Source organism: Gossypium raimondii, chromosome 5, assembly GCF_025698545.1.
Source record: "Gossypium raimondii isolate GPD5lz chromosome 5, ASM2569854v1, whole genome shotgun sequence".
NCBI lineage: Eukaryota > Viridiplantae > Streptophyta > Magnoliopsida > Malvales > Malvaceae > Gossypium > Gossypium raimondii.
Window position 1 is genome coordinate 41340338 of NC_068569.1, and position 14918 is coordinate 41355255.

At 27.9% G+C, this 14918-nt stretch overlaps 1 protein-coding gene across 2 annotated transcripts; it reads left to right on the forward strand.

The window, feature by feature from the left end:
- Positions 1 to 13565: 13565 nt before the first annotated feature.
- LOC105766108 (uncharacterized) lies at positions 13566 to 14854 on the forward strand. Of its 2 annotated transcripts, none has more exons than XM_012585434.2 (3): positions 13566 to 13976; positions 14059 to 14289; positions 14458 to 14854. In XM_012585434.2, exons 1-2 carry the CDS (start codon positions 13703 to 13705, stop codon positions 14238 to 14240), a joined length of 456 nt encoding a protein of 151 aa, XP_012440888.1. In that variant the 5' UTR covers positions 13566 to 13702; the 3' UTR covers positions 14241 to 14289; positions 14458 to 14854. The 2 variants fall into 2 exon arrangements, with proteins under 2 accessions (XP_012440888.1, XP_012440887.1); XM_012585433.2 differs by having other exon boundaries at positions 13570 to 13976; positions 14059 to 14186.
- Positions 14855 to 14918: the final 64 nt, after the last annotated feature.

A 14918-nucleotide genomic window follows, 5' to 3' on the forward strand; every position in this document is an offset into this window, starting at 1 on the left:
ATTAATAAAAGCTTTGTCTTAACACACAAAAAAAGAGGAACAACTTTTACAACTCCAACTAACAAGAAATAATATTCTTATAAATTATTTGGCAATCAATGGTTGTCCTATCACAATTGAAAAATCTTAAGACACTTCTAGAAGAGTTAGCTGATAGCAAATGTATGCTCAACAGTAACATAGACGATACGGAGGTGACCTCATGGATGCTACTTAGAGGTGGTATAACAATTTTACTAAGACAATGGAGAAGTTATAAAGTGACCTCTGCCGAGACTGTTAAAGAAATTGGTAATCTTCATTGTGGCTATGGAAGGAGTTGATGAATTTTAAGGCGTAGGGAGTTATATATTTTCAATTCTGAAAATGCAAAATTTATATTTTAAAATGTACATCAAATTTGGGCACCAAAATAAATATGCAAGATGTGTTTTAAATTACGTGTCTTTTGATGAGTCGAAATAAATAAGTATTAATGATAAATGACATAGGTATAACATTTTATATCTAAATAAATCGTTAACCTTAAATATATACTTGAAATTACCTTTAAAATTAACATTCATTCAAACAAAAGTTTAATCTATACTACAATAAGGCATTCTTTGGCTCCTGAATTGCCTTTTTTTTCTTTTACATTCTTATGTCTCTACTTTTTAATTATATAAAATAATTAAATTTTAATTTTGATCCCTATAATATATTAAAATTTGAGATTTCATCTTTATACTTGAATTTTGTATATAATTTAGTTCATCAACGTTTATAATGTCTTTAGTTACTCTAAATATTTTATTCTAATTAAATGATAACTTAAATTTAAAGAATCGTTAACATTGTTAAATTTTTGTTAAATTCAAATCTATTATAATTCCATTTTTGTGATATGATTATCGAGTGAGTACTTTTTTAAATTTTAGAATGTTACACCAATAAATTTAACGAAGGAATTTTAACGATATTAACAATCGGACCTAAATTTTTATATTAAAAAATAGAGAATTAAATTATCAAAATAAAAATTGGGGATTAAAATTGTAACTATTTAATCCAAAAATAATTAAATAGTAGCTAGATATAAAATAATGTGTAAATAATTAAATCAAGAAAAGTTGTTTGATTATATTGGAGAAAAGATGTAGACATAAATAAGAGTAAGGGATGCTTATTTTGTAATCAAGCAATGATTGAATGTCAATTCTTAGGTGCTTAAAAGTTTAGGTAACTCTTTATTCGGAAAATCCAATCATCTTTTTTCAACACCTTCTCACTTACAAGTTGACCGCATTGAATTGAATTTTATTTTTATTTTTATTATATTTAAAATAGTAAAAATAATTTAAGATTTATCATTTTTAACAAAGATTTAAAATTTTATGATCGGATATTCAAAATCCACAAAACAAAACTTATTTTATAAAATAAGTCTTAAAAATTATAACTTAAAATCAAAAATCATATTAAGTTAAATTAAATTATAGTCAATGTTTCTTGATCAAATCAAACTAATATCACATCTATTAGCAATGTTGCTAATTGATATTATTTTATTATCCTAACACTTGACCATCATCATGTGTAAAACCAAAATAATATACATTTTAGATAGAATTTTTAACAAATTATTGGTTTGGTTGGATAGATTCAATAATAGAGATTAAATAGATTGAATTAATGGTCTCTAAATTGATTCTTACATTCTTATTATATTTTTAAATTATTAATATTATATCAACCGATCTTTTATTATTAAAATTATTAATTTAATCGTTATATAACAGATCAAATCTTATATACCATAATTTATGAAGAAAATTTTAAAGAAAAGAAAACATTATTGCATAACTTTTAAAAGTTAAAACTAAAATAAACTAAATTCAAAAAGAGAGTGAACAATAAAACTTTGGTAAAAGTTCGAAAACCTCAAGACTAAAACTTTTACAATATTCTTTTTTTTAATTTTTAATTTTAAACTCGCCATCTAAGATTTAACATATCATTTAACTATTAAATTAACGATTTTAGTGATAGAAAGACTTTATTGATATAACATCGATAATTTAAAGATGTCTTTAGAATATTTTAAAATTTGGGGACCAATTTAAAATGAATGTTATGATTTGAAAATGTATGCTTCAATTAGCTTAAATAGATTTTATATACATTTATTGTTGGGTTATTATTATGTGAGTGAAAATTGAGAACTTGTTTTTAAATATATTTTTTTCGGTTAATATGTAGTTTATCTCTTAAATTTGTCCAAAAGTACTTAGTTGGTATCTAAACTTTTTTTTTACCTAGTTGGTACTTGAACTTGTATTTCATCACCTAGGTTGGTACTTTTGTACTAACACCGTTAGTTTGTGCTAATGTGACACTGATAGTCAATCCGTTGGTGACACATGATAGCCTCTTAGTATGCCATGTGACAGATATAAATTTCAATAATTAAAAAAATTAAAAATATTCTCTTTTTATCTCTAAGGCAATAACTATTTTTGTTACTTTTTATACAGGTTGTGTAGATAACACGAGGTATGGTAAAAGTACCATGGAGGCCCTTGTACTAAGAGTTAAATTGCATTTTGCCTCCTCTACTATAAAAAAAAGGGTAAATTAATCTACATTAGATCAAAGTGTAAACTGATCTTTCGATAAAAATTTATCTATTTTTACAATTAAAATTAGTTCTTATATGTCAAAATAAAATACATGTGACACGCCACGTGTAATTATCTAATTATTCTGTCACACTAATTTTTAGTAATAAAAAATTTAAATTTTAACAGAAAAATTAATTTACTATTTAATTTAATATATAAAATTAATTAACTTATATTTAAATAAAATAATATAATTCAATTCTTAATATAAAAATTACATATCACTTTTACCGAGGACGTATCTTTTAATATTCTGCTATGATACTACATAGCCCATATCTTTGACCTTGGCTTTTGTGTTTTGAACCAACTTTTATTCTGAGCAAGTGTAAATCATTTTTCCACTTCTCTTTATTTTTAAAATTTATTAAATAATGTATTTTTACAACATCAAAAGTATACTTTAATAATTAAATAAAGATTAGACTAATTTGATTAATTTGAAAATGATGGAAAGAATTATACAATATCCTAAAAGTAATTAAATAAAATAATTAAAATTCTTAATTAATTTACTATGATTTCAAATTACAATTTATTTTTATATGATACTTTCATTTTTGTTTTCATTGTTTTAAAATTTTTAAAAAAGTATGATATTAAAACCCAAACTAATAATATCTAATAAAAGTAAAAAAATATATAATGCAAAAGATAAAATATAAATAATTGTATTAATATAAGTAATTATTAGCATAAATAATTAGACATAATATTCAGAAATTTGTGATAAAAAATTAACAGTAAGTATTATTAAATATCAAATAATTATAAAAATTAAGCATATGAAATAGTAATGAAAGGCACGCCATTTTTGCGACGAAAACAAAGCATATAAAATAATACTGGTTAGTACACCAAAAATGGAGCCCAAACATATTGAATATTGATAATGGCAAGTTTGGTTCTTTCTGTATAACCCAAAAATCTCATTCTCACACCTTTAACTGTTGGTCAAAAATAGTCCTTAGAAGTTTAGCTCAACTAAGAGAGCACACAAGGATGCATTGTCCCCAGCACCTACCCCATCGTTTTAGTGCAAACATCAAGGACTTTTAAAAACCACCAGAATGACTCTCCATCTGATCATGAGTTGAATCACTCTGCTGGAAAGTCTGCCCAAAATGTAAGAAGATTTAAATAAAAATATAGGCCTAAAAAATGGGCTTGGACAAAAAAATAAGACCTATTTAAAAAATAGGTCAAGCCTCGGGTAAGGTATTTTTGACCCAGACCCGGCCCGAATTCACTAAAAGACAAAAAAATCTGCTCTTTTTTTTTGTTTTGTTTTTGAATGTTATTCTTTTTGTTATTTCCCCTATTTTGCTACCGTTTTACTATTATGTTGCTACTATTTTGTTGTTATTGTTTAGATATTGTATAATAAAAATTATTTTATTGTTAATTTTGTTATTATTTTAAAGGCATTTGTTAATTTTGTTATTGTTTTAGAGGCATTTGCTTGTTAAGTTGCATTTATCTTAGTGTTATTTAAGTCTACATATTTTTAAAATTTATTTTCAATTTGTTGGGAAATATTTATTTTGATGTTTTTAGTATTTTGATGTATTATATATATTTAAAACTTATATAAAAATAATATAAAAATTAATATGGGTGGGTCAAGTCAAGCCCGAGTTTTAGCATTTTTATCCTGGTTGGGCTTGGACAAAATTTTAGGCCCATTTTTTGAGCCAAACTGAGCCCGAACCTAGTAAATGGGCTAAAATTTTAGTTGAACCCGACCCAGCCCGACCCATAAACACCTCCACTCCGCACTAATAAGCCTTTTATTCTACCCAAAATCATCTTTACCTTACTTTACAAACCTCTATCACTTATGAAAGTCCCAACTCCGCTCCCTTCTAACTTTTAACTATAATTACTAGATTAGGCTTATATACACCAAAATTTTAGGTTGTGTTTGATAGGGGAAAACCAATTCCGGAATTGATTTTACACGTTTTCCAGTGTTTGATAGCAGGAAAATATTTTCCTTTTGTAAAACCAATTCCGCAACACGGGAAAACCTATTACAAATTGGGGGAAAATGTCTTACGCTTTTGAACTCGGTAAGACATTTTCCGGAATGACGCCTTCTTCTCCCCTTTCCCCTTTCCCTTCCCCTTCCATTTTCCCTTCCCCTTGGGTTGCAAATCAGTTTGGTCAATGACCTCTTCCGGTTCCTCCTTAATCCAGGTAAGGCTCATTCTTCTTCTTCCGTTCTTCATTCCTTTTTCTTCTTCTGTTCTTCATCTTCTCTTCTCAGCATATTCTGTTTTGTTTCCTCTCTTTCTCTCTCGTTCTTGATTTCTAACATTTTTATTTTAATGAATTATGTTGATTGTCATCAAATTGAGAGAAAGTATAGTAGCCGATGAAGATTACAGATTATCTATTGGGCTATTCACCTCCTATTTGGGCGACTTTTCTTGCTGGATGATATTTTGGTTATATTTTGGTTATATACAGATGGTTGATTATGTCATTTAAGCATATATTCTTCATAAATCTCCCATGAAAAAAAAAAGAAAAAAGAACTTTCTTCAGTTCAATGGTGTTATTCAATGACTACCTTTTTTACCATGCTGGGTGATGTATACGCCATAGATATGATTATGGAGCCATCATCCTACTAGGTAATCATTTTGGATTTGGTTTTAGCTATTACACAAGCTTCTGAATATACAATGCTAACATCACACAACTTACTTTCTGTTTTGATAAATCACACAACTTATTATCAAATGAATATACAAGGGAACATCTTTGTGGCCAATGTCTAATCCCTTGCTCAAATTACCAGTGATGCCATGGACTTTTGATAGTTCACTATTTGTCTGCTAGGTGAGCAGATATGGAAGAGAGCAAAGCTCTTCCCCAAAACGTAGATGGATAGGATAAGAAGTGGACTAGGGTAATCTTTTATATGAAACAGAGTATTCATTGATGGTTTATTGTATTGCCTCTAGTGAGATTCATAGGCATCTTCACTAAATGTATATCATATGATAACCAGTTGGGTTTGGGTTAAGTCTAGAACTGTTTTCTACTTTTTCTTTGTGCATTTTTTGGCTAGGATGAGTTGTACAGGGCAAGTAAAACAAATCTTTAGCTTCTGAGAATTTCCTATTTCTTTTTCTCAAGAATTTTGTCACTCTACTTGATTGTACCAAAGCATCAAACTTGTATAAATATGTGAAGCAATGCCCCTAGAAATGTGCGATGTTACTATTAGCTAGTAGTCGCACTTCCTTAGAGTCTTCTATTAGATGTTTTCGTACCAAAGTTCAAAGAAGATATGATCGACGCCATATATTTATTTAACTAAAATATGGCTTGTGATATTTTCTTGCATTTGAGGTAATGTTCTTAATAACATTAAGAAAATGATAGTAATTATCCCTTCGTTTTAATGCATATTTAAATGGAAATGGTTTTTGTGATCAAGATGAAAAGAATAGAGCACATATTTCAAGTGGCTAAGGTTATCCATTAGAATGTATGGAAGTTTTGAGAAGTCATTGGACGAGTGAAATCCTTTTCGTAGAAGTCAAGGTCCGTTTGAGTTCCTTTATTAATATTTCCTTTCTTTTTAGACTGCTTGGTTTTCTTGTGCATGGACTGTGGTCTAATGGTGTTACATAAGGTCTTTTCTCTGGCTTCATTTGTTTGCAGGACTTGGTTTTCAAGAACAAGGTTTGTAATATGAACCCCATATTCTTTTAGGGAAATATAGTCATTTTTCTCATGTTGTACTAGCTGAATTGTATTGTTCTTTTATATATGTGCTGCTATAATTTTACCGGGTTGTTAGACATTATCTTAACTCACACGACTTGTACCTGATGCAAATGTCTATATATACATGACAAACACATTCTAAACATGAAAATATGAGTTGCATTTTACTAATATCTCTTGCGACTGGTGCCTGTGATATCCATATATCCAAACATGAAAATGTTGGTTCCAATTTACATATCATGAAGATGGTAGTTATATAATTTTACATTCATGTGTTTTGGTGTGATTGCAGATCAAGGATGGTTTTTTGAGGGAAAGACCTGGTTGTGTCTCATTATGTTCTGCAATGGGGAAGAGCAGATCTGTGCTCTCAAAGACATTGGTCCTAAGTAGTTTCAAATTCATTTATTGCAAATCTTAGATGGAACCATAAAAGACTTTGGCAGTACTAAATGCGGTTTTGATGTTTTGTTTTAGGTTTGGATAGAAAAAAGAGAACAACAATATAACTAGTTTCTTGTTGTGCTATGGATTACTGTTTTGCTTTTCTTTTTCAATAATTTTTATTATCTCGTCTTTAATTTTTGTGTTGGTAACATTTAAATTCTAGCTTTTAATTGCATATTACACTTGCATTAGTTACCCAATATATATTAATGTAGCAATTTAAGTTTGACATATCATTTAGTACAAGTTAATACAATATACTAGTTTTTTAAAAATGAAATTTTCTAATAATTACGATTTTTTATTTTAATTTAAATCCCATGTTAAATATATGTATCACAAGAATCGATTGGATAAAAGTAGAATCAAATTAATATAAAATTTAAATACAAATAAATGTTTTAATAATGAAGAAGTAAAATCAAATCGGTATAATCTACAAATAGATGAACATTTCAATTTAATTAGATAAAACTTTTATTAATAAAAATTTATTTATAAATAAATCATTGCAATATGTGTAAAAATAATTTAAAATATAAAAATTTATTAATATGTATATAAATTTATTAATATATGTAAAACAACTTTTCCGAAAATATTTTCAGAAATCATCAACAATGAGAAAATATTTTACATGATTCAATCAAACACCGTAAAATATTTTCCAAGAAATCATTTACAGAAAAGTAAAACATTTTCCGTAAATCATTTTACGGAAAACATTTTACTGCCAATCAAACAGACCCTTAGTTTCATTTGCTGTTTTGTGGGATTCACATTATTAAAAAAATTCAAAATTGTTCAGATTATTTTTTCAAAAATTAATTGGACAATTAAAATTTTAATTGTAATGACATAATAATTTATGTGACAATGGGTGTATACTTTATAAAAATTAAAAAATAAAAAATTTAAAACTTTCAACTAAATTCATAAAATGTCAAAGAAAAATATCCACTTAGGTAATGAAGTACATAAAATTGACATCCCAATTGTCACAACAATACTATTGAAAATTTAATAATTCAATAAATTAAAAAACAATTTAATTAAAACTTGAAAACTCAAGAGCTAAAGTTATAAAAAAAGAAATAATAATCAAAATGACAAAAAATAAAAATAAAATTATCATTATATCATAATTAAGCTTAAAAAATGAACCATGCTTAAATAAAAAGGGTTACTAAATTTATCAAATAAAATATATAATATTCAAAAAATTATTTATAAGATGGAAAGCATAGTTTTACCTAAATTTAAGTATTAATTAATAAAAAATTAAAATGAGATATGGATGAAAATTATGAAATAGAAATAGAAATAGAAATAAAAATGGAGATGATATGAAATTAATGAGCCGGTCTTTGACATATTTTTTTAGGGTTTGAAATTAGAGTAGATGAAGTTTCCATTGAATTAGTGGGACACCTTCAAATTCATCTTGTCTTTCACTTTGTTCCTTTTCCATGTTTGTCGTTTAGATGTTCAGCACCTTTGCAATCATCTTTCACATACAGACATTCTTTTAAGCCACTCTGGTCTTAAAATTCATACTTTTAATTGCTTTGTATTTATAAGGGTGGAAGAAGAATGTAGAGACAGCAACTTTAAAATTTAATGTCCTCCAAAAAATAATTATAAATGTTTTGGGATTCAGCTCAACATAAATTTATCATTTCATCAATCATCATTTGAATTTTTTGAAATAAATGTATTGATAACATAAATTCAAACACACTGAAATATGTTTATCCTCTTATTATTTAATTCAATTAATTCCATTATATCTATTTTTAAAATACCTCTATTTCTCCATAAAATAAAAACAACTTTTGCCGACTTTACAGATAACTTTTAACCCTCCATCTCAAATCATGATGAAACATGCATGCAACTGACAACCCAAAGGTGAATTTGAAGGACTTTGGCCCAAAACTATTTTTTTTTTAATTTTATCCTTAATAAAATGAAATTTTTTATGTTTAATCCCTTAAAAAATATGAAATTATAAATTAATGCATAATAAATTTATATTTTTAATCTATAAAAAATTATGATTAAATTCAACCCCTGCTAAGAGGACCTAATTTAGTGAGAAAAAAAATAAAAACCTAACTGGAATAGCAAGTTCATAAAAATTAAAACCGAAGATATAAAAATTAGAAAGCATAAGAGGCAAGGGAACATACATTGAATACCTAAATTTGGTGGCCCCCACAATGTAGTGGCTAAATTCAATCCACTCATCATTTTTTTTTATTCAATGTTGTCTTCTAACACTAACAAACTGCAATTTTCATTTTAAAAAAAATTGGAAGTCCCCAAAGCCATAGCAACTAAAGGTGGGTGCCTGGGTGTAGTCCCCTACAGGTACAGGGGTCATGTTTGAACAAAAAAAATATAGTCCTTTTCATCATTTAATATGTGAACCATGGATACCCAACATCTCACATGCCATGCATCTACTCACATTAATCCTACATGTGAGTATAAATATATCCTTTTTTTTTCTTTTACCAATTTTGGGATTCAAATAGTTTAAGCTGAATCACATCACAAGAGTCAAGGAAACTTCCTATGTAAAAAGCTAGTCTTTAGCTATAATAATTTCATTAAAAGCTCTATTTTCTATGGAAAATGTAAATGTTGAGTTTTTAAAGAGTGGTTATGTAAAATTATAATTAAAAAGTTCGTATGTTTTATATGTACATTTATATGTTACCAATAAATAATAAATAAAATATTAAAATATGTCATAAATATTTGTATTATATTGAAAAGTTTAGTTCTGACCTAAACAATAGCAATAAAATTTAAATCCAATTACTAGTCATGTACTCTTTGCATTGTTATAGGTTTAGTCCATATTCTTCAACCTGAATCATTCTAAATCCTTATACTTTTTCAAAATTTGATTCCATTCTGATGCAAATAATAGTCGCTAATTCATTAACTAAATTTTTAGCAAGTAATATGTGAAAATAACAAACTAACATGGCATTACACATATGATAATATATTTTTCGTATTCTGATTTCGAAAATAGCATAATTCAATAAATTTAATAATTCTCGTCTAGTGAGGATTAAAATTTTAAAATTTAAAAAGTATAATGACTAAAAATAATCAAATTAAAGCACAACGTTCGCAAAATATAAAAACTAATAACAGAAGTTAACCTAATTAAAAAGATGGGAAGTAAGACAGACCTAGTGGCTAAGGGTTATTCACGTATAAAACCCACTTGGATTTAAACCTCCAAGAAGTAGGGAACAGCTGGTATACATATGTAATGTGAGTATATCTCTATGATTAAGTAGGGGTGAGCAAAATTCGATTCGATTCGAAAAAATCGAAAAAAAATTCGAATTTCGAGTTAAACAAATCGAGTTATTCGAATCAACTCGAATTTTTTTTTCGAATTTCGAGTTCGAATCGAGTTGAGTTTTCGAATTCGAATAACTCGAATAATTCAATAATTCAATATCAAACTATAATATTTTACGTTTTACCTAAATCCTAAACTTTTTACTTTTCCTCAAAACTTTTACTCCTTCCCACTTTTCCCCAAAACTTTTACTCCTCCTCCCAACCGCCAATCTACCCAAAATCCATTTCCCACCAAAATTTTACTCTTCAATTCATTTTTTTCAAAATTTTACTCTCAAAACCATCAAAACCTTTTATTTTCCCCAAAATTTTTACTCCTCCCACTTTTCCCTAAAACTTTTATTCTCTTCCCATCCCACCTCCCATCTACCCCAAACCCTCCCTCCAATTTTTTTAATATTTTCCTCCAAAATTTTACTCCCCTATTTACTTTCCCTCAAACTTTTATTCCCCAAAACTTTTATTTTCCCCTAAACTTTTACTTCTCACCCTTTACTCTCAAATAAAAATTAAAATTATTCAAAAAATCACTAAACATAAATAGTAATAATTTTATTTATATATACTATTTATATTATTAAATTAAATTTCACATTTTATATTATTTATATTATTGAATTGTTTAGTCATATTGAATATTTATATTAAAATTGAATTCTTAATTATGTCATAAAATATTCGTGTTAAAATTTTATATTGGTATCAATTTCAAATTTTATTTTAAAATAAATTTTATTAAAAATGATATTTTTATATTTAATATATTTTAATTCCAAAATACATAGTGACAAGAATCCGAAGATAATTGAAACAACTAAGCAAACAAATAAGCTAACCAGTATATAAAAAATTAATAAATAAATTATGAGGTGATGAAAGTTAATAAAAAATTTGATTAAGGTGGACAAATTTTATTACGATGGGTGACAATGGTTACAAGGACCCAAAATTAATTTTTAAAATTTAACTCGAACAAATATATTCGATTCGATTCGATTCGAATTTCATCTCACTCGACTCGATTTGAGAAAACTTCAAATAAAATTAGGATGATAAAATGAGATTCGAAAACTCGATTAACTCGAAAATTTTCGATTCGATTCGATTCGATTCGATCGAATGCTCACCCCTATGATTAAGTGCATGAGTAAAAACCCTTTTAATATATAGGTAAAAGTAATAGGATTGTTATGTTGTTTTAGCTATTTTATTGCAAAGGAATTGGATTCTGTTTATTTGTTTCCTTCACCTTAAAATAATCTCCAAAACCATTCATCTTTCTTTCAAGAAGTTTCCTTGGTAGTTTGTTGACAATATCTAGTAGTTATGATGTAAAATGATAATAAATATAAAGTTTCCCACTATGATAACTTCACACAAAGACATGGATGGTTTAAATTTACTTAATTATTTATTCACATTTAAACTTATTATAAATAAATGTTTAAAATATTTTCTATCAAATATAATTATTAAAATAATTATATCTAACCACATCAATACCTATATCATCTCAAATCTTAACACTGTAAAAAAATATTGACCAATTATATCTATATATGTTATTTTTCTAATTTTCTAATTTTATAGTAATATTTATATTAATATTAATTAAAATAATTATATTAATATTAACAGAAATTCCTAATTTTGAATTTTGTTAATATTTGATTGCTTTTATGGATTCAAATAATGCAAAATTCAATAATATTCAAAGTTAAATAATATTTTAATTACTTTTCAGAGTAGATTCAAAGTGGATAGGAACTATCCTTTGAGTATTCATTATCTGAATGCAACTTTATATTTTATGAATAACAAAACGATATCATAATTTGTTTTATTTAAAAATTATTTTTGAAATACTTTTTATTTAATAAATTCATTTTAATAAATTTAATTATTTTTCAAAAAATGTTATTTAAAATAGATTTAATTTAATTTTAATTTAAAATGGATAATAAATACTAAAAATTCTATTACACATGTATGTGTCAACAAGTTAGAACTTTAGTCTAGCAAACCGCGCGACCTTAAATAATTTCCTACTATTGAAAAATGAGAATTCTCGCAGAAATCTTTTAAGGTACTGAAGTAAAGTGCAAGCAAACTCGAAAGAGAAATAAGCCATGAACGAACAAAAAAGTCACAAGAAAAATAACGTACACCAACTGTTTGAGTAAATTCTCTAAAAAATATTCTATTACTTTGAAGGTTTACAACTGAGTGAGTACAAATGAAGGGGAAGACCTTTATTTATAGTTGAACTCTCTCAAATCTAATGGTACAATTGAGTTACATCAACGATCGAGATTAGAGGCCATCTACAAGATGAGAGTATTAAGGGATTTAAACTCTATACATCTTTATTCCTTATGATTTACAGTAGTAACTCTAGTTTTACTAGAGTGTTTCATTGGTCACCAATGCTTAAAGTAGATGGGTTTCTCCATATGTACCAATGAGTCAAGCCAATTCAATCGGGTTAAATGAGCCCCATTGAATTAGCTGACCTCCATGGGTTTCTCCATATCTACCATTACTAGAGTGTTTCGCATACAATATATAATGAAACGTATGGTTTGAAACTAATTAATCATAATAACGCATGAAATATGTACGATATTAAAATAAATAAATTAGATTAAATTGTAAGTAATACGAAATTTAAACACAAATACATCATATTAACAATAATAAATACACTACAATTTTGTTATCATGATGTTGTATAAAGCTGATAAAGATAACAAATTATGCATATTAACATAAAATGAATAAAACATATTAAAATGAAATTTTAGTTGAGTGATCTAATTAGTATGAGCTCAAAACCTACCATGTGCATGTTTTATTATTTTTAAAAATAAAAATTTAAAATACTCTCAAATAATATAATTTACTTTAAATAGAAAAATTTAATTTTGTAATAGATATTTATATCTTAAAATGCATATTAAAATTTACCATTCCTAAATTAAAAGAAAAAGGAAATACAAAGGCAGGGTAATTCCTGAGGCGGAGGAGCATAAAAAATTATAATATGGCGGATAAGGCGGTGGGTTGTCAAATCATTGTCCAGCCAAAGGAATCTCCCTCTCACTCACACGCATGCTCACTTGTATTATAATTACTGTAACACAAATTATAATTATGACTTTCAACACTTTGACCCCAACTCCTCACATTTCTCCACGTGTAGCTCATGCCGGCTTTCCATAAAATAATTATAAAATCCTGGTTGTAAATTTTGTGCTGCCGTTTTGGATGTGAATAGTGAGAGGTAAGGCAAGGGTATATAATAAGTTAGTTGGGAAATGAGGAAAGGCCTGCTTGTGCTTGGTTGAGTTGAGTGAGACTCTTTGTGTAGGGTCGTATTAGAAAGAGACTGCTGCTTACTTAACCTCCTCTTCCCTTCCTTTCCTTATCTTCTTCTTCCTTTTTCAGAATTCATGGGGAATTGCCAAGCCATCGATGCGGCGGCCTTGGTCATTCAGCATCCCTCCGGGAGGCTTGAGAGGTTATATTGGCCCATTCCCGTCAGTGAAGTTATGAAAATGAATCCCGGTCATTACGTTTCTCTCATCATTCCCTTGCCTGTTTCCCAAGAGGAGGAAGCCAACCATCATCAAGATCGAGATACAGTGCGTTTCACCCGTGTTAAGCTCCTCCGCCCCACCGATACTCTTACCCTCGGCCACGCTTATCGCCTTATCACTTCTCAAGGTCTTCTTCACTTTCTTTATTTGCAAGATTGTCTTTCTTTTATATTGATTTCTCAACTTTCTCTTGTTTCCTGTCCCTGCAGAGGTCATGAAGTTCATGAGAGCCAAGAAATATGCAAAAACCAAAAGGGAATCCATGAAAAAATTGCAGCACCATGGACAAGACAACCTAACTTCAGGAGGAAAGTCTGACGCACACATCACCAACCAAGTATGGCTCTCACTTATCTTTCAAATATGTTCTTCCCAACTAAGCAATCTGTGAATATGGGTCCTCAAACACCAGTTACTCGCCATGGGGAACTATAAGCAAAGTATGATAATCATATTGGAAGGATATCATAAATTGATTGTTAAAGTTTCCATCTGCATTAAGATTAGATATAAACTTAACCAGTTTGGAAAACTTTTCATGTTTCATTTGAATCTTTCTTTCTCATTCAATCCTAAAAACTTAGGCGCTTATGTTCTAAACTTTCCAGGAACTAAAGAATGAAAGACAAATCTCACGGACATCATCTGTGAACGCTGCTTCAATGAGGTCAAAATCATGGCGGCCATCATTACAGAGCATCTCTGAGGCTGTAGGCTAATAGTTTTGTTTTCAAGTTTCTTTTCGTAAGTGCAGATTGGTTTTAGGAATGGCAATGAACTGCCTCTTTTGTTCAATGAAACCCCAAATTAGGGAAAATGGAAATTCACCAATCGAATGAAGGTGATAACCTAAGATTTCAACTTGCAATCAAAGCTCCCAAATTGAAATCTGTTTCAAGAAAAATAAACATATGTAAAGCTTCTCAGTTCAGAGGAACATTGGATCCTAAATTGTATTACAAGTAATATTCTTATATGAAATTAGGACTTTCAGTCTTTCACTCACTACTTTCATACAAATCCCAAACTTGATCACTTTCAAATAGTACAACACAATGCTATGTTGATC

What these genes read in the sequence shown, in the direction of transcription:
- LOC105766108 (XM_012585433.2), top strand. Translation starts at nt 13,703, where the DNA reads ATGGGGAATTGCCAAGCCATCGATGCGGCGGCCTTGGTCATTCAGCAT. An exon ending in TCGCCTTATCACTTCTCAAG is followed by an intron (nt 13,977 to 14,058) that starts GTCTTCTTCACT and finishes CTGTCCCTGCAG; the next exon opens with AGGTCATGAAGTTCATGAGA. An exon ending in ACGCACACATCACCAACCAA is followed by an intron (nt 14,187 to 14,457) that starts GTATGGCTCTCA and finishes TAAACTTTCCAG; the next exon opens with GAACTAAAGAATGAAAGACA.